The following is a 20505-nucleotide window of genomic DNA, read 5'->3' as shown; positions in this document are numbered from 1 at the left end:
CAAGATTTGTTTTGTTGCCTCTAAATGTGTGAAAATCGTCCTGGGGTCAATAAGTGGTAAAGCACCATTTTAAGGAATGCACACTAGTCCTGGATTAGGCAAAGCGTTTGTGGGTTTACGGGAAAGAAAAAAAGCATAGGCTTATCAGATCATTCCAATGGTTAAAATGCATATATTTTGGACATAATACAAAGCAGTAGTACTGAATGAATTGATAATCATTTCCAGCTCTGAGATCACGAAACCCGCGCGGACTGGGCTGCATTACGGTCCCATGTACCAATGAAATCCTTTATCGGGGGAAACCCGGAAGAGGATTAGGGAGCGAAGGTTACACAGAGCAGCGTTATGGCGATCGTCTTCTGAAGCAATGTAGACAAAAGTACACCCATGTTGATCTACAGAGGCGCAAAGTGGTCTCACTCGTGACGGACCGACCATTTCGCACGCACCCCTTCATGTTAGTGAAAGTCCGTCCATGTTCTTTTCCAATATTTTGCGTTGTTGCATTGAGACGTAAATACTCAGCTGTATTTTAAATACTTCATAATCTTTATCGCCTGCGAGAGACATGGGGAATGGAATGAACAAGGTAGGGGCCTTTGTGTTTTTGTTATTAATGTAATGTAGCTGTTCTGTTCAATGGCTTTTGATTGTAGCAAGGCACTTCCTCCGAGGAGCGTAAACGTTGAACATAGATATGCGCGGAATAGATTCTGTCATGTTATTTACATCATCCACCTACATGCAACGCTGAAGTCCCCTGAATAAAACTAAAGGGCAGGCTATTCATCACACACTGTCACTTAATGTAATAACGTGATACCCTATCTCAAAACCTGTATGAGTTATCAAATGGAGAAAACACTTAGCCCGTCTATTTTGACTGTTTTAAAGCCCGTATTGTCATCTGTCAATCGTTGGGTGTTTAAATGTTTTGTATATACAGTACTAGTCAATGGTTTGGCCACACGTATTCATTCAAAGTTTTGTCTTTATTTTTACTATTTTCTACATTGTAGAATAATAGCGAACACATCATGCTTTGCTGCTTTGCATAACCAGCATGGCTATCCCAGTATTCTGCAGCGATATGCCATCCCATCTGGTTTGCGCTCAGTGGGACTATTTATTTGTTTTTCAACAGGACAATGACCCAACACACCTCCAGGCTGTGTAAGGGCTATTTGACCAAGAAGGAGAGTGATGGAGTGCTGCATCAGATGACTGTTTCTGTATGATATGTTGGATAAAGGAATAAAGACAGACACCAATGTCAAGTTCAATAGCCTTGTTTGTGCACTGTACAAATCCCTACACGTGGAGTCCCGGGAACAGTCCAGCTAGTCAAATACCTATCAAATAGACTCCGTAACATCATCCTTTTCAGTCAAGTGCAAACATAAAGGCATAACATTAAGTTCTTAACAGTCAAGTCATAACAATTGAAAAAGCATGACATTTTATTTTTACTTCAGTTGTCATCTTCCTTTTACATTTATTTTATTTTATTTTATTATTAACAGAGGACAAGTTAAGTCTCTTGCTTACAGAGTAAGCCTGTCCGGTGGCTTGCACAGCCGACCCACCCGTGAGTAAGTGTGGGCTCTGACAGGGGTAGGATTAGGGGCACGAGCTGGAGAGCTTGGTGAGGTAGAAGCCTCACCTTCAGTTGGCCCATGTCTCAATTCTGCGCCCCTTACCCTTCGGCCTGGACTGTGATCCAGCTCATCTAGGTGAGTGTATGGCGTGTTCTGGTTTGTCTGCTCTGCTACACGCAGATCCACCCGATTGCAACGATAGAGGGAGCCACCAACATCCACCAGGTAAGAACGTGGTGCAACTCTCTGCAGGCATGTGCCCAGCCTCCAAAGTCCTGTGTGGTCTCCCGGCAGCAGTTTCATCCTTATCGTTTCACCCACCTCCAGCTCTGGTAGGTCTCGAGCAGTCCGGTCATAGAAGCACTTAGCGAGCTGTTTTCTGTGACGCAGTTTGTCCATGATGCCAACCATGACGCAGGGCTCAAGTAGCTTGTTAGCTATGGGGATGGTACACTTCAGACGTCTGGACAGAAGGCGTTGTGCTGGGCTGCTGTCCATGTTTTCGGGGGGGGGGGGGGGGGGGTGTTCCTCCACTGTAAGATCGCTTTCCATGGGTCATTGCTGTCGCGCAAGGCACTGCTTAACAGGTTTTATTCAATCTTGACAGCTGACTCTGCCTTTCCATTTGCTTTTGGGGTGTCTTGGAGAGGTGGTCACGTGGTCAAACTCCCATTCTGAAGCGAAATGCTTGAACTGTGCAGTGAATTGTGGGCCATTGTCTGTATTGACCTTGTCAGGCTGACCTTGCCTTGCAAACTGCACCTCGCAGCGCTTTATGACCATCTCTGCAGACAAGTCAGGGAGCAGTTCAATTTCCCAAAAGTCAGAGTAGTGATCAACGATGAGAAGATAGTCCTTTTGTCTGTGGCTGAATAAGTCCATGCTGACGATTTGCCAGGCCCTTGTGGGCAGTTGGTGTGACATCATGGTTTCCTTTTGCTGTTCATGAGTGTACTCGTTGCATGTGGTACAGTTGCTGACAGTCTTTAATTTCTGCTTGCATGTTTGGCCAGTATAATGTAGCATGCGTCACCTCCAACGTGACTGGAGTGTATGCGGGTAAGCATCTCTGGATGTAGTGATTTGGGAATAATGACCTTCTGACCTCTGAACAAGACTCCATTTTGCACGCTGATCTCATCTCGAAAGATCCAGCATTCTCTCACTGTGAAAGGTGTCTCCTCTTTCAGGTATGGCCAACCTGCGAGAGCCATGGACTTCAGTGACTGTAGGTGTTCGTCCTTGTCAGTGTGTTGCCTGGTCTGAGCTAGGCGGTGATCTGTGACGTTTAAGTAGTCTGCCTGATTAATCTGTTGAACATCTTGTTGTTCCTGCTGTAGCGAACAGATGGCCTGCCGCTGATAGACAGTGCCCCTGCTAGTACATTGTGCTGTTGCCCTGCTCAGTGTGTCGCTGATGTACATCTCTGGTCCTGGCTTGTAAATGACCTTCAGGCTGTAGTTTTGCAGAGTCAGGAGCATGCTTTGAAGCCTCTTGGGCGCATTGAGGAGAGGTTTACTGAATATGGCAATGAGTGGTTTGTGGTCAGTTTCAGCGGTGACCAGCTCTCGACCATATAAGTAGTGATTGAATCGCTGGCAGGAAAGACGATGCTGAGGCACTCTTTCTCAATTTGTGCATAGTTTTGTTCGATGGGGGTGAGTGCTCTTGAGGCAAACGCAACGGGCTGGCCTTCCTGCATAAGGCAGCATCCAAGTCCCCTTTGGCTGGAGTCGCTCTGGATTGTGACAGGCTTCGTGACGTCGTAGTAGCGCAACACTGGCATGGATGAAGCCAGAGATTTAATCTCCTGCACTGCGGCCTCATGCTGGGTAGCCACTGCAATGGTGTGTCCTTATCCAGCAACCGGCGCAGAGGCTCACAGACTGCTGATAGGTGTGGCATGAACTTTGCAAGATAATTTGCAAAACCGATGAGACGCTGTACTCCTTTTGCATCAGACGGGTTTGGCATGTCGAGGATCGCTCTGACCTTGTCTGGGTCCGGCTTCAGGCCTTTTGCCGAGAGAATGTGGCCATGGAAGTGGACGTCTTTCACCTTGAACTGCAGCTTCTTCAGGCCAAGGCGACGCTTAACTGATCGGCAGCACTCCATCAGTGCCAGGAGCTTCACATCGTGGTGGCGTTCTGCTTCTTCGTCTGTGTCACCACCGCCTACGATCAGGACATCATCGGCGATGGGTTCAATGCCCTTGAGCCCAGCCAGTAACTCGTGCTGCTTGCGTTGGTATACCTCAGGCGCCACTGAGACACCAAACGGGAGCTTGAGCCAATGTTTCCGACCCCAGGGGGTCCAGAAGGTATTCATGAAGCTGCTTTCTTCATCCAGCTTGCATTGAAGGAATGTATCTCGGGCAACCTCCAAGGTGAAAATCCTGGCCTTGGGAAGCTTATAGAGGACATCTAGTGTCGGCATGATGTAGTGGGATCGTTTCAGTGCTTGGTTCAGATGCTTTGGGTCGATGCAGACCCTCAACTTCTCTGTTTTTTTTCTCACTATGACCATATTGCTGATCCAGTCGGCCTCATACTTGTCCAGCTGGGCCTTCACAGCCACTTTCATTGCGCAGGGCACATTGCGAGGAGCACACTGGACTGTAGTGATGCTCTCATTCACTTCAAAGTGTACCTCCCCAGGCACAGATTCAACGGGCATGTTGAATACATCGTCATATCTGCTGAGTAGTTGTTCTTTGGACAGGGGTCCATGCTGGACATGATCCACAATGTGCAGGTAATTTGGTACAGTGAACAGCATCCGTCCCAGGCGTTCGCATGTAGAGCCTGAGAGGAGAGGATGTTGACTGGTTTTCACAATCTCAAACTCCAGCTTGTGTTTGCGTCCCTGTATAACACATTCGGTCTCAAAGGTGCCCATAGAGTACAGCTTTAGTCTAGTATCGCTGGGCAATAGATGTGTGTCAGGTGCCAGATTGATTTTGTCTTTTTTGATTTTGTAGCTCATTACGTTGCATATAGCACCGGAATACAGTTGACATTGTTGTTGCTTGTTGTGTAATTGTAGTGTCACAAACCATTTCTTCCCTCTTGAGTGTACAGCTCCAATGGATTCATGCATGTAACAATGACCTGGCCTCCACAATCACCCAACCTCAACCCAATTTAGATGGTTTGGGATGAGTTGGACCGCAGAGTGAAGGAAAAGCACCCAACAAGTGCTTAGCATTGCTTGTTTTAACACTTTTTGTGGGGTTAATACATTATCCCATTTGTGTTATAACATAGTTTTTATGTCTTCACTATTATTCTACAATGTAGAAAATAGTAAAAAATGAGTGGGTGTGTCCACTTTGGACTGGTACTGTCTATATTACACATCTTAGTGTCCTGTTAACAGTGATGGGAGTGTCCAGAAGCACCTCTGGGCACCACTGTCATTCCACCCTGACTGAAGCTCTAGGCTTATCTACATTTCAGAGGACACTCATAGGCAGGCATATACTTTTTATTTTGACGTCTTAAATAATGCAGGAGTCTTGTAATGTCTAGATGAGATCATGATCGGATCGCTACAGCTTTATTGCACAGCTTTGTGTCAACATGGCCTTAACCATCAGAGTTGGTTCAGTGCTCCTCACTCCGTCATGTCAGGAATACTATGTATTACATGCCCTATAAGGCTTGACATAGCTATGAGAACGGTTCCTGTTTGTTTTCTCAATTGGGAAAATACTGTTTGGTCAAACTGGACACCTGAATACGTCCTACGACCATAGATAAGGAGCATCACTAAGGTTAAGGCCATGCTCATTGTGAATATCTAACTAGTGAAATATCTCTTTGTTTTCCGATTTGCAGGTTGTTGATGGGCTCTACCTGGGAAATATCAGAGGTGAGAACAGGATTCTGTTGAAATCCATTCAGTTGTTTTATATGTTGCACAGTCAGGCATCCCACCCAAGATGCAACACTCACTAATTCACTAGGTGTGGCAGCAGCAGCAGAATCCAGGGCAGCTTTCAAAGAGACTCAGGCATTTTCTTCTGTTATTGATGCACATGAGCTTTACGTTCTCTGTCCTTATTTTGTTGATACGTTACCTGTAAGGTATGGTCAAACGCTACAAGGGAAGAGATAATAAGAATATCTAGTGAGTGGACTATAGTTATGTATAGATCAAAATAGAGTAGCAGAAGGTTATACGTGTACTGTAGCTCAATGAACTAAGGCATGGCCTGAATTAAGGCTGCTGCATGCATCATACTGTATCCATCAGTAGAATATGGCACATTTACTCACTCTGGTAGTGTTGGTGATTTATCTGCTCCTCAGCCAAGGGGGTTTCTGCCCTACCAGCTTAATTTGACATCTACCCTGCCATAATTTTAGCCATACTAATGATTGCTTCACAAGATGGTCCAAGTACTGCTCACACACTGAAAATAGCTTTAAGTGACAAGGCCAAATGATTGCTACCCAAATTACAGCCACACAGTCACAGATGCTGCTTGTGGGCAGCCACTCCTGGGTCTTAAAACACTTCAACAGATCTCTCCTTATGGCATTGCTTTGTCTACTGAGGGTCTCATGGAAATTCACTGAGAAGAATCACTGATCAACATTTTCTCCCTCCCTTTGTCTTTTCCTAGACTCTGAGAACAGAGAAAGTTTGTCCCAGAACAACATCACCCACATCCTGTCTGTGTATAACAATGCTAAACCCGTGCTGGAGGTGAGTGGGGCAGGCAGCCATAGAGGACACAAGGCCAGTTTCACAGACGGACTGAATAAATTGTTGTCTTGAGTCAGGCTGGAGTAGGCTTCATTCTGGTTTAGTTGGTCAAGAACTGAAATGGGATTTCATGACCATTGACCATAACCTTGAATAACATGTCTTACATGAGTCAAACTTAAACATTGAAATGATTTTTAACTTCCTCATACTCAGTCAGTGAATATGGGATTTTGTCTCAAATTCTAGAGAGACATCTAACTTTTTGGGTTAGTATTCAGTTCCTTGATTTGATTCATGGGAATTGTGTAGTGTAGTGAAATCTGTACATTTTGTAAAAGTGGAAAACAGATTTTGTAGTACACAGTTGAAGCCTGCTGGGGGTAGTGGTGTCTCACAGTTTAATACGTACCAGTGACATTGGACTGTAGAACTTTAGACAAAGCATTAACTGTTCATTAAAGCACTTCACTCTACTTGAAGCATCAAATTGTTGTTTTATTTGACCTATGGGGTTCATTTATAATACTCAGTTGAGTATGTGTGTGCATTTACAATGTGCAGTTAACCACACACCTTACCGGCTAATTGGCGGAAAGTGAATGATGAACAGATGATAAACTGTACTGTGAATCCATGTAGATGATATGTATTGTGTGCAGAACAAAACGGACCCTTGTGTTTGTACTCTTTTTTTTTTTTTTTTACCTCTCACAGGACATGACCTACCTGTGTATACACGCAGCTGATGCGTCTAGCCAGAACCTGTGAGTTACCACGCGCACACACACACACTATTCATTGTCAAACAAATCGACCAACACAAGCCACTCCACTGTGTACCATCGTCAGAGGTCCCTCTTTTCTTCCTGTGAACAAGACATGACTCGTGTCCACTTTTTCATATTGTTGAACATAACTCTTCAGTTTGACTCCAGGGTGTCACGCAGGCAGGAAAAGGAGATGAGTCACTTTGTCGTTGAAACAACTGAAATAAGCCTGGAAGTCTTTTAAAGGTTCATACAGTATGTATCAGGTAGAGTTAAACAAGGTACCTATAGTATCAAGTCAGGGACCAATAATAATTAGACCTGATAATCTAAAGGACTCTGAGACATCTGTTTGACTTGTCTGGCTTTGCTATCAGAGCAGGAAAGAGTGTGGAGATGGTGCAGTATTTTAAATGGCTGTAGTTTTATATAGACCCCATCTTCACTGTGTGAAATGAGCTAGATAGACTGCTGCTTCACGTGTGTTATCAAGTCACCCTTTGTCATTATAGCAGCAGACCAAAACATTTACTTCTCTGTCTCTAAGCTGCTCTCATGTTTGGTGGGTCGCCATTGGCATACTACCATTTAGTATAAATACTGAAAATGTTATAAAACAAGTTGAAGAAATGTAACAGTTGAAAATAAAAACAAATCGGGTTGGAACCGAAGAGAGAAAAAAAATGCCTGGAACGTAAAATAACGTTATTAAAGGGTGTCCTTGCTTTTAAAATAACAGTTCTGTTCCAGAACAGTATGGATCACTTTCACTCCTGGTTCCATTTATGTTTTGAGTTCTGTTCCCTGAACCGGTTCCAACCCATGAAAATAGTCATACAAATGCTGTAACACACGAGAATCATTTCAGTAGTAAGGGACTCCGACTTTAGTTTTGTTGTGGTCCTTGTAGGCAGGTCTTTCATGTCACTTGATTACACATTGTGGTTATTTGAAAAGAAAAGTAGTGTCAGAGTCCCCCTAGCATCACATGGTAACCCTGTGATGTCTCTCCAAGTGACTTGACAGCTGAGGGTAGAGTCCCTGTAGCACTGAGAGCATTCTCCTCTGCTCTGCTCTGCTCTGTGTGGGTGTCCTTCCTTCCACCCATGCCATTATCACTTTCACATTCAGTCTTTAGTAGAGTTGAATATTTTCCCGGTATTTAACATGTTCCATCCTGAGAATAAATCACTTTTCTCTTGGGCACCGATATTTCCCGCCAAATCCATAAGTGTCATTCCAAAGAATGTGAAACAGTGTACCAAACATTAGGAACACCTTCCTAATATTGAGTTGCTCCCCCTTTCCCTCAGAACAGCCTCAATTCATCGGAGCATGGACTCTACAAGGTGTCAAGTATTCCACAGGAATGCTGGCACATGTGGACTCCAATGCTTTCCACAGTTGACTGGATGTCCTTTGGGTAGGGGACCAATCTTGATACACACAGAGTATTGTTGAGCGTGTTGCAGTTCTTGACACACTCAAACAGGTGCACCTGACACCTACTACCATAACCTGTTCAAAGGCACTTAAATATTTTGTCTTGCCCATTCACCCAATGAATGGCACACACACCCAAACCATGTCCCAATTGTCTCAAGGCTTAAAAATACCTTTTCCACCTGTCTCTTCCCCTTCTTGTACACTGATTGAAGTGGATTTAACAAGCGATATCATTAAGTGATGATAGCTTTCACCTGGATTAGAGGTCGACTGGTTGGCCAATTTTAATTAGGGCGGATTTCAAGTTTTCATAACAATCGGTAAACAGCTTTTTATGGCCGATTATGGCCGATTACATTGCAATTCATGAGGAGACAGTGCAGCATCTTAAAAAATAAAAAATAAATCAATCTTCACATAATCACTAGTTAACTACACATGGTTGATGATATTACTAGGTTAACTATCTTGTTCTGCGTTGAATATAATCAATGTGGTGCCTGTTAATTTATCATCGAATCACATCCTACTTCAACTTGATTTAACAAAAGCGCATTTGTGAGAAAAGCACAATCGTTGCAACAATGTACCTAACCATAAATATCAATGCCTTTCTTAAAATCAATACACAAGTATATATTTTTTAAACCTGCATATGTAGTTAAAATAAATTAATGTTAGCAGGCAATATTAACTCGGGAAATTGTGTCACTTCTCTTGCGTTCAGTGCAAGCATAGTCAGGGTATATGCAGCAGTTTGGGCTGCCTGGCTCGTTGTGAACTGTTGAAAGGCCATTTATTTCTAACTAATTTACCAGAATTTTACATAATTATTACATAACATTGAAGGTTGTGCAATATAACAGTAATATTTAGACTTGGGTTGCCACCCGTTCGATAAAATACAGAACGGTTCCATATTTCACTGAAAGAATAAATGTTTTGTTTTCAAAATGATCGTTTCCGGATTTTACCATGTTAATGACCAAAGGCTCGTATTTTTGTGTTTTATTATATTATAATTAAGTATATGATTTGATAGAGCAGTGGTAGGCAGCAGCAGGCTCGTAAGCATTCATTCAAACAGCAGCTCTTAGCAATGCTAGGATGCACAGTGCTGTTTATGACTTCAAGCCTATCAACTCCTGAGATTAGACTGGCAATACTAAAGTACCTATTAGAACATCCAATAGTCAAAGGTATATGAAATACAAATAGTATAGAGAGAAATAGTCCTATGATTCCTATAATAACTACAACCTAAAACTTCTTAACTGGGAATATCGAAGACTCATGTTAAAAGGAACCACCAGCTTTCATATGTTCTCATGTTCTGAGCAAGGAACTTAAACATTAGCTTTCTTACATGGCACATATTTGACTTTTACTTTCTTCTCCAACACTTTGTTTTTAAAAACATTATTTGAACCAAATTGAACATGTTTCATTATTTGAGACTAAATAGATTTTATTTATGTATTATACTAAGTTAAAATAAGTGTTCATTGTACATTCAGTATTGTTGTAATTGTCATTTATTACAATTATATGTATAAAAATCATCCGATTTAATCGGTATCGGCTTTTTTGGACCTCCAATAATTGATATCGGTGTTGAAAAATCAGTTGGTCAACCTCTAACCTGGATTCACTTGGTCAGTCTATGTCATAGAAAGAACAATATTTTGTACACTGGGCAAGTATGTCTGGAATAGTTTAGAGCTTTGATCGGCATGAAAATTCAAGCCTGATGCTACCTGAGCCTGATTAAAGACATTTTATGAGCCTAAGCCCAAAAAAGCCCAAATGATTGTGCCGTTATCCAATACACAGCCGCACATTACGCGGGACAGAAAAACATAAAGCCGATAGATGTAGCTATGCTCTCTTGGTAAAATAAATGAAACAAGCTCCAGTAATCTTTTTGAGTGTGGACTGTATTATTGTACTGTATTGTATTATATGGACTAGAATTACACTCCTTGTTCAAACCATGAAGCTGGAAGAGAACATATGTTGCTGGTGCAGGACGTGTGGCCTACAAAGTTACAATTGTAGGCTAGTGAATTTGATTTAATTTGTAATTATTATTAGGGCTGTGGCTGTCATGAAAACTTTGTCACCTGGTGATTGTCAAGCAAATTACTGCCGGTTTCACATTAATTGACCGTAATTAACATAAACACATTTAGCATCCACGCATAGCCTACTGATGCAGACCTTTGGAACATTTACATTTAAAAAATTCTAAATCCATGTAATTTAGCCTACACCATCACAGTGAATCCATTATTTATTTTAGACAGGTCTAAACAAACATGATATGAAGAAAATGTAGTCTATTTCAGAAGAACAGAATAACATGAGTTGTCCTTATGTTTGGCCCTGATCTGGCTATATGCTTAATTTAGTGTTATTTCTGTAACTTTAGTTGTGGTAGAAATGTTGGGTTATATGTTTAGATGTTTAATACATATAAAACACTCTAATGATGATTTGAAAAAAGTTGCATGAAAGGCATGAGCTCTGCTTTGTTTTTTTGCGCAGGTTTATTCACAATTTGACAAGCACTTGATAATGCCTAAAGTTTCCCGGCTGCATCCCCTCTGTCTGGCCTTAATACCCCCAGAAGTTCCATGCCTTTTGCGGCCAGTGGCCGTTGTGCCCTTGGGCTGAATATAATTATTATAATTCTCTCCTCCTTGCTGCTTGCCGAAGCACCTCTCACTCACATGGCTCTGTGATGGTCTTTCTCACAGGTCACAAGTGAAGATGGATGCATCTGCGCACGTCCGTATCCAATTCCCAGTTGCATTTTGAAGATATTGGAATAACTGTCCACATTTGCTTTTCGTCAGCCAATAAGATGAGTAGGCCTAACGAACAGCAAAAGCACGAGACTATGTCAATCTACTATCCCCCATAGTACAAAAGTTGACCTATTCTGTGTGAGAAAAATAAATATTCCAAACATCGTCTGGGACAGTTGTGGGATGTGATGGATCCCAAATGAATCCAACCACTAGCATCAAAAAACCCGTTTTAAGCAATGTGCCTGACGCACCTGATCAGAATGTTTTGCGTAAAATGTTGATAAACTATTAGCCAAGTTTTTCACATTTACAAGCACAGCAATGTGCACATGGTAGTAGGCTATAAGCGTGAATGTTCCATTAGCAGGAAAACACCATTATCAAAAGTATCTGCAGATGCGATTATGCAGTGACGGATTTAGGTATAGGCGACATGGGCAGCCGCCCAGGATGGCATCCTGCCGGGGGCGCCACGGGGCGCCAGCACAAAACAAAACGGTGACATTTGCGTGATCGGTTTTCTATCGCTCCTTTGCACTTCACGTCAATGATATCATGTCACCGTTTGGGACTGTTGGTCAATTAACCTTGTCGGACTGGGCACCCTGATTCTCGTTTGTGAGCTAGGCAGGCTACTGCCATAGAAGGTCTCCCACTCAGAAGTACGAGATGGGGAGGTTGTTGGGGGTAGGTTGTCCTCAGGTCTCCCCACTGGAAGCCCGAGATGGGTTCCCCCTATTAAATAGCGCACCTCTATCAAATAGCGCACCTCTATCAAATAGCGCACCTCTAACTTTGTACAGTACTAATGCAATCACACTACGAAATGCTACCAAATAACCACAATTCCTTCATAATACTGTGAATATATAGTTTCACAGACAATTTGTTGCATTTTTTTCTTGTTTGTGGTGAAATAGTTAAGAATACTATAAAACCAGTTTGCACACCACCAAGGGGAATTGGTTTAGTCTTGATTCTTGGTTGACAGTGTTGGGGGATGGGTTATGTATTGATGCTCAATTGTGAAATCAACACAATTTTGTTTCTATTTGTCTTTATTACTTCTTTTTGATTTGTCTTATTTTTGTATATATTTTTATATTTATATAGTTTTAAATGTTATGATTATTTATTTAGCTCGCTGCTACCGAGTCGCTATAGTGGCTAACGCTACCTCCCGGCTAGCAAACATAATTACTCCAGCTACACTACTTCTTTTGCCAATTGGCCTGGACCCTTTGTCGACACGGAGCCCCGCCGATCCATCACGACTGGTCCACCGACGTAATTCCGTCCGATGTGCCCTCAACCGGCCTTTGCCGAATGTCGGTGTAAACGCTTCTGCTAGCCCCGGCCTGCTAACTTTATGAATGCCGTGTCTCCCGCTTGCAGTAACGATTACCTAACGGCGTCCCTGTTTCATCTATTGCTGTTCACTGGACCCTATGATCACTTGGCTACATAGCTGATGCCTGCTGGACTGTTCATTAATCACGGTACTCCATTTAGTTTATTTTGTTTGTTTGTCGGCCCCAGCCTCAAACTCAGGCTCTGTGTGTAGTTAACTGACGCTTTCTGCCCATTCATCGCCTTTTTACCTGTTGTGGTTGTCTTAGCTGATTAGCTGTTGTCTTACCCGTTATTGTCTTAGCTAGCTCTCCCAATCAACACCTGTGATTGCTTTATGCCTCACTTTATGTCTCTCTCTAATGTCCATATGTCTTGCAAACTGTTGTTTAGAGTAGTTATCATTGTTTTATTTTACTACGGAGCCCCTAGTCCCACTCAACATGCCTCAGATAGCTCTTTTGCCCCACCTCCCACACATGCAATGACCTCACCTAGCATAACTAGTGCCTCCAGAGATGAAACCTCTCTTATCGTCACTCAATCCCTAGGTTTACCTCCACTGTACCCGCACCCTACCCCTGTCTGTACATTAAGCCCTGAATCTATCCTGCCACGCCCAGGAATCTTCTCCTTTTATTCTCTGTCCACAACGCACTAGACGACCAGTTTTGATAGCCTTCAGCCGTACCCTCATCCTATTCTTCCTCGGGTGATGTAGAGGTTAACCCAGGCCCTGTGTGTCCCCAGGCGCTTTCATTTGTTGACTTCTGTAAACGTAAAAGCCTTGGTTTCATGCATGTTAACATCAGAAGCCTCCTTGTTTGTTTTTCTCACTGCTTTTGCACACTCCGCCAACCCTGATGTCCTTGCCATGTCTGAATCCTGGCTTAGGAAGGCCACCAAAAATTCTAAGATTTACATCCCCAATTACAACATTTTCCCTCAAGATAGAACTGCCAAAGGGGGAGGAGTTAGCCTGCAAAGTTCTGTCATACTTTCCAGGTCTATGCCCAAATAGTTTGAGCTTCTAATTTTAAAAATGAATCTCTCCAGAAATAAGTCTCTCACTGTTGCCACCTGTTATAGAACCCCCTCAGCTCCCAGCTGTGCCCTGGACACCATATGTGAATTGATTCCCCCCCATCTATCTTCAGAGTTCGTTCTGTTAGGTGACCTAAACTGGGATATGCCTATCACCCTGGCCTCCATACAATCTAAACTAGATGCCCTCAATCTCACATAAATTAGGAACCCACCATGTACAACCATAAATCCGTAAACATGGGCACCCTCATAGATATTATCCTGACCAACTTGCCCTCCAAATATACCACTGCTGTTTTCAATCAGGATCTTAGCGATCACAGCCTCATTGCCTGCATCCATTATGGGTCCGCGGTCAAACGACCACCCCTCATCACTGTCAATCGCTCCCTAAAACACTTCAGAGAGCAGGCCTTTCTAATTGACCTGGCCCGGGTATCCTGGAAGGATATTGACCTCATCTCGTCAGTAGAGGATGCCTGGTTGTTCTTTTAAAAGTAATTTCCTCACCATCTTCAATAAGCATGCCCCTTTCAAAATGTATAACTAAGAACAGATATAGCCCTTCCCTCAACCAGCACAACAATATCCTGTGGTGTACTGCATTAGCATCGAATAGTCCCTGCGATATGCAACTTTTCAGGGAAGTCAGGAACCGATACACACAGTCAGTTAGGAAAGCAAAGGCTAGCTTTTTCAAACAGATATTTGCATCCTGTAGTTCTAACTCCAAAATGTTTTGGGACACTGTAAAGTCCATGGAGAATAAGAGCACCTCCCCCAGCTGCCCGCTGCACTGAGAATTTCAATAATAATTTCTCTACGGCTGGCCATGCTTTCCTCCTGGCTACCCCAACCCCGGCCAACAGCTCCGCACCCCCTGCAGCTACTTGCCCAAGTCTCCCCATTTCTCCTTCAACCAAATCCAGATAGCAGATGTTCTGAAAGGGCTGCAAAACCTGGACCCGTACAAATCAGCTGGGCTAGACAATCTGGACTCTCTCTTTCTAAATTTATCAGCCGCCATTGTTGCAACCCCTATTACTAGTCTGTTCAACCTCTCTTTTGTATCATCCTGAGATTCTTAAAGATTTGGAAAGCTGCCGCGGTCATCCCCCTCTTCAAAGGGGGTGACACTCTAGACCCAAACTGTTGCAGACCTATATCCATCCTGCAAGTCTTCGAAAGCCAAGTTAACAGATCACTGACCATTTCGAATACCACCATACCTTCTCCGCTGTGCAATCCGGTTTCCAAGCTGGTCAAGGGAGCACCTCAGTCTCGCTCAAGGTACTAAACAATATAACCACCATCGATAAAAGACAGTACTGTGCAGCTGTCTTCATTGACCTGGCCAAGGCTTTCGACTCTGTCAATCACTGTATTCTTATCGGCAGACTCAACAGCCTTGGTTTCTCAAATGACTGCCTCACCGGTTCACCAACTACTTCATTAGATAGAGTTCAGTGTGTCAAATTGGAGGGCTTGTTGTACGGACCTCTGGCAGTCTCTATGGGGGTACCACAGGGTTCAATTCTCGGGCCGTATCTTTTCTCTGTATATATATCAATGATGTCGCTCTTGCTGCGGATGATTCCTTGATTCACCTCTACGCAGACGATACCATTCTGTATACATCTGGCCCTACTTTGGACACTGTGTTGACAAACCTCCAAACAAGCTTCAATGCCATACAACACTCCTTCCGTGGCCTCCAACTGCTCTTAAACGCTAGTAAAACTAAATGCATGCTCTTCAACCGATCGCTGCCCACCCGACTTGCATCACTACTCTGGACAGTTCTGACTTAGAATATGTGGACAACTACAAATACCTAGGTGTCTGGCTAGACTATAAACTCTCCCTCTAGACTCATATTAAGCATCTCCAATCCAAAATTACATCTAGAATCGGCTTCCTATTTCGCAACAAAGCCTCCTCCACTCACGCTGCCAAACATACCCTCGTAAAACTGACTATCCTACCGATCCTCGACTTTGGCGATGTCATTTACAAAATAGACTCCAACACTCTACTCAGCAAATTGGAAGCAGTCTATCACAGTGCCATCCCTTTTGTCACCAAAGCCTCATATACCACCCACCACTGCGACCTGTATGCTCTCGTCGGCTGGCCATTGCTACACATATTCATTGCCAGACCCACTGGCTCCAAATCATCTATAAGTCTTTGCTAGGTAAAGCTCTGCCTTATCTCAGCTCACTGGTCACCTTAACAACACCCACGCTCTCCAGCAGGTATATCTCACTGGTCATCCCCAAAGCCAACACCTTCTTTGGCTGCCTTTCCTTACAGTTCTCTGCTGTAATTATATCTCCCTCACAAACTTTAAGCATCAGCTATCTGAGCAGCTTACCAATCGCTGCAGCTGTACACAGCCTATCTGTAAATAGCCCATCCAACTACCTACCTCATCCCCATATTGTTTTTATTTATTTTGCTCTTTTGCACAAGTATTTCTACTTGCACATTATCCTCTTCACATCTATCACTCCAGTGTTAATTTGCTAAATTGTTATTACTTCGCTACTATGGCCTATTTATTGCCTTACCACCTTACTTCATTTGCACACACTGTATATATATTTCTCTATTGTGTTATTGACTGTACATTTGTTTATCCCATGTGTAACTCTGTGTTGTTTTTGTCACACTGCTTTGCTTTATCTTGGCCAGGTCGCAGTTGTAATTGAGAACTTGTTTTCAACTGGCCATACAAGCTAGAACCGCCACTGCAATTATGCATGTAATGCTTTTATTATTACGGTGCATTTCTATGGTGAAAGTTGTCTTCCCCAGTCTTGAAACTCACACGCTTCGTATGTATGCCAGTTAGACTCTACACCTGTTGTAAAGCGGATTAATGTGCTTAATTTTAAGAAGTTATTTGGCCACTTTAGTTGTGATACAAACCTTATCAAAACATATAGGCCAATGGGCTAGGCTACATGAGGTGTGCGACTCCAATTTGTGTTAATTGCTATATTGTAATTACTTCGCCACCATGGCCTATTTATTTCCTTAACTTACCTCATTTGCACTCACTGTATATAGACTTTTTGTCTTCTTTTGTTCTACTGTATTATTGACTGTATGTTTTGTTTATTCCATGTGTAACTCTGTGTATGTGTCGAATTGCTACGCTTTCTTGGCCAGGTCGCAGTTGCAAATGAGAACTTGTTCTCAACTAGCCTACCTGGTTAAATAATAATAATACCATTTTTGATAGTCACAAAAAAAGGCATGCGCTGCTTCTTGACTTAAGCTGGGCTTCAAGTGATAATATAACATTCACAAGTGATAGGCTACTATTGTCACCTATCAGACTATTCTTGATTTAATTTTGTCTTTTCAAATACTAAATAATAATATGTGTGACATTTAATTTAGAATAGACCATTATTGAAAAAATACATCTATGCACTTAAATAGTGAAGGTAGGACGCTTTTCCTGTGGTTCATTTTCATGCCAGCTTTGTAGGCTATACTCATGTTGTAAAGAGAAGCAATGTGCTTAATATTAGGAAAGTTGAGAAATAAATACAGTAGGCTAGCCTATAGAAAGCTGATGGGATCCTCCAATTTTTAATAGAGGCCATCACTCTGTTTTCTCACGCAATTGCATAGCCTAGAGAACATGAGCTCATGGGCTCTCATAAAGTTTTTGATTAGATTTTCAATTACATTTGTATTTGCATTGATGTCAGAGTGATTGGAGGGACAATAGAGTGCTGAGTACCAGGCAGTTAGCACGTCTGGTAGGCTACTAATGACCATCAGCAGCATCAGAGCTTGGAGAAGCCTAATTACTGTGACTAAACGGTCACCTGTAATTTGACTGCCGTCATGACTCGTGGCCACCGGTGTGGTGGTAATACGGTCACCAAAACAGCCCGAATATACATTTCTTTAATTAGTAGGCTGAAGCATATATACCTTTAATAATATTTCCCCTAATGTTGTGTGATGTGCATTTTAGCCTCCTCTTTCTCCCTCTGTTGTTGCTTCATTCCTTCTTTTTTCAAGAGTTAAAGACAATGAAACTTATTTAATTTATCTTCATTGTAATGACATGCTTGAATAATGTAGGGCTAGAATAAGATCCAGATGGCTTTCACTTTTCTTCACGAAGACTGAATGGTTATGGGTCTGAACAAATAACTGCTTTAGCCTACCGCCATCGCCCGCTCTCTCTTCTTTTAAACTCCCGGTGAGTTCTATTGGCTGCTGTATTTAACGTTCAGCAAACAGGAGCTTGCATCCCTCTTCCAATATAAGAAATGCAACAGCAACAAAAATGTCTGGCAAGCTTTTTCTGGGACTACAAGAGCTAAGGAGCGTTTTTTATTAAGGAGAGGGGTCAGCGGAGCGCAGGTACATATGGTACATATTGCGCAAAAGACAGAGGCTATAAGTTAGAAGCTTATGCATAACCCATCATTCATTAGCTACATATAAAGCTAGTACTGCAATGGATTTATTTCCTGAAAGTCAAAAGTTTGGACACACCTACTCATTCAAGGGTTTTTCTTTATTTTTACTATTTTCTACATTGTAGAATAATAGTGAAGACATCAAAACTATGAAATAACACAGATGGAATCATGTAGTAACCAAAAAAGTGTTAAACAATAAAAAAAGGTATATTTTAGATTCATCAAAGTAGCCACCCTTTGCCTTGATTTTGTCACTTTTGTCAGTCTCGCAACCGGCTTCACCTGGAATGCTTTTCCAAAAGCCTTGATGGAGTTCCCACATATGCTGAGCACTTGTTGCCTACTTTTCCTTCACTCTGCGGTCCAACTCATCCCAAACCATCTCAATTGGGTTGAGGTCGGGTGATTGTGGAGGCCAGGTCATCTGATGCAGAACTCCCTCACTCTCCTTGGTCAAATAGCCCTTACACAGCCTGGAAGTGTGTTGGGTCATTGTCCTGTTGAAAAACAAATGATAGTCCCACTAAGCACAAACCAGATGGCATGGCATATCGCTGCAGAATGTTGTGGTAGCCATGCTGGTTAAGTGTGCCTTGAATTACAGACAGTGTCACCATCAAAGCACCATCACACATGTGGAGATCATCCGTTTACCTATTCTGCGTCTCGCAAAGACATGGCGGTTGGAACCAAAAATCTCAATCTGACAAAAGGACAGATTTCCACCGGTCTAATGTCCATTGCTCGTATTTCTTTCTCTCTTCTTATTATTGGTGTCCTTTTTAGTAGGGGTTTCTTTGCAATAATTTGACCATGAAGGCCTGATTCACACAGTCTCCTCTGAACAGTTGATGTTGAGATGTCTCTGTTACTTGAACTCTGAAGCATTTATTTGGGCTGCAATTTCTGAGGCTGGTAACTAATGAACTTATTCTCTGCAGCATAGGTAACTCTGGGTCTTCCTTTCCTGTGGTGGTCCTCATGAGAGCCAGTTTTATCATAGCGCTTGATGGTTTTTGCGACTGCACTTGAAGAAACTGTCAAAGTTCTTGAAATGTTCCGTATTGACTGATCTTCATGTCTTAAAGTAATGGACTGTCAAGTCTCTTTGCTTATTTGAGCTGTTCTTACCATAATATAGGCTTGGTCTTTTACCAAATAGGGCTAACTTCTATATACCACCACTACCTTGTCACAACACAACTGATTGCCTCAAACGCATTAAGAAGGATAAAAATTCCACAAATGTACTTTTAACAAGGCACACCTGTTAATTGAAATGCATTCCAGGTGACTACCTCATGAAGCCTGGTGAGTCAATGCCAAAAGTGTTCAAAGCTGTCATCAAGGCAAAGGGTGACTATTTTGAAGAATCTCATATAAAATATATTTTGATTTATTTAACACTTTTTTTGGTTTCTACATGATTGCATATGTGTTATTTTATAGTTTTGATGTCTTCACTATTATTTTACAATGTAGAAAATAGTAAAAAAGAAAAAACATGGGATGAATGTATGTATGTAAAAAAATATATTTTAAATGCAATTTGAATGTAATTGATGGAGAGAGAGAGGCTATGAGAGAGCAACAATATTCAAGTGATAGGCTGTTTTAAAACCCTGCAGCTGAAATAAGTAAATAAAATAATCATTACAAAAAATTTGGTCACCCCCGAAAGCCAGATGGAGATGTATAAATTAGATGCGTATTCAGTCCTTATATTACTCTACCATAGGAAATGCTGCAGCACATGCAGGGCCTACCTGTCACAAGAGAAACAGTTACCATGACGAGATGATTGGTTGTGCAGATGTCAAATAGAAGGCCGTAGAGAAGCCAGATTTATACATCACTTATAATGTAACAGTTCCATTTCACTGCATGCTGTTCATATAACTCATTTATAAAAATCTACCGGTTTCTCACCGTTATTTCCACCAGGAAAAGGGAGTTGGTTTGGGCGGTAAAATCTCAGTAACCCAATACCCGCTATTCAACCCTAGTCTTTAGTCATACTCATAACCTTTGTGCCATGCACCACTATTAGAGCTCCTATAAATGAGAGCTAGCTACTTCCCTGGCACCTATGACCTGTACCATCTGTTGAGTTTGTTCTGTGTCCACTGTCCACATGAATTACTGCTCATTACATTAGTATTGTAGCACGCTGTGTAGCGCAGTAAGGATAACTACCAGGGTGGAATGTCCTACCCTGCTTTTCATACCTGGACAGAAACACCCTGTCCGTCAGAAAGAGACAGACACTAGTGTTAAAGACATGCTCCGTAACTTTGGCGACTAACAA

At 42.3% G+C, this 20505-nt stretch overlaps 1 protein-coding gene across 3 annotated transcripts in view; it reads left to right on the top strand.

The window, feature by feature from the left end:
- The first annotated feature begins 287 nt into the window (after positions 1 to 287).
- Positions 288 to 20505, top strand: part of dusp22a (dual specificity phosphatase 22a) — a 34068-nt gene continuing 13850 nt past the window's right edge. The window contains exons 1-5 of one of the 3 annotated variants that reach the window (XM_031831037.1): positions 288 to 592; positions 1148 to 1736; positions 5441 to 5474; positions 6232 to 6314; positions 7032 to 7081. In XM_031831037.1, coding sequence (XP_031686897.1) covers positions 7035 to 7081 — 47 coding nt within the window. In that variant the 5' untranslated portion in view covers positions 288 to 592; positions 1148 to 1736; positions 5441 to 5474; positions 6232 to 6314; positions 7032 to 7034. The remainder of the gene's footprint in view (positions 593 to 1147; positions 1737 to 5440; positions 5475 to 6231; positions 6315 to 7031; positions 7082 to 20505) is intronic. The other 2 variants (XM_031831036.1, XM_031831038.1) reach the window with 2 other exon arrangements.

This window comes from Oncorhynchus kisutch, linkage group LG8 (genome assembly GCF_002021735.2).
Source record: "Oncorhynchus kisutch isolate 150728-3 linkage group LG8, Okis_V2, whole genome shotgun sequence".
Classification (NCBI taxonomy): Eukaryota; Metazoa; Chordata; class Actinopteri; order Salmoniformes; family Salmonidae; genus Oncorhynchus; species Oncorhynchus kisutch.
The sequence above is the reverse complement of the archived record's forward strand: the minus strand, read 5'-3'. Positions and strand labels throughout refer to the sequence as shown.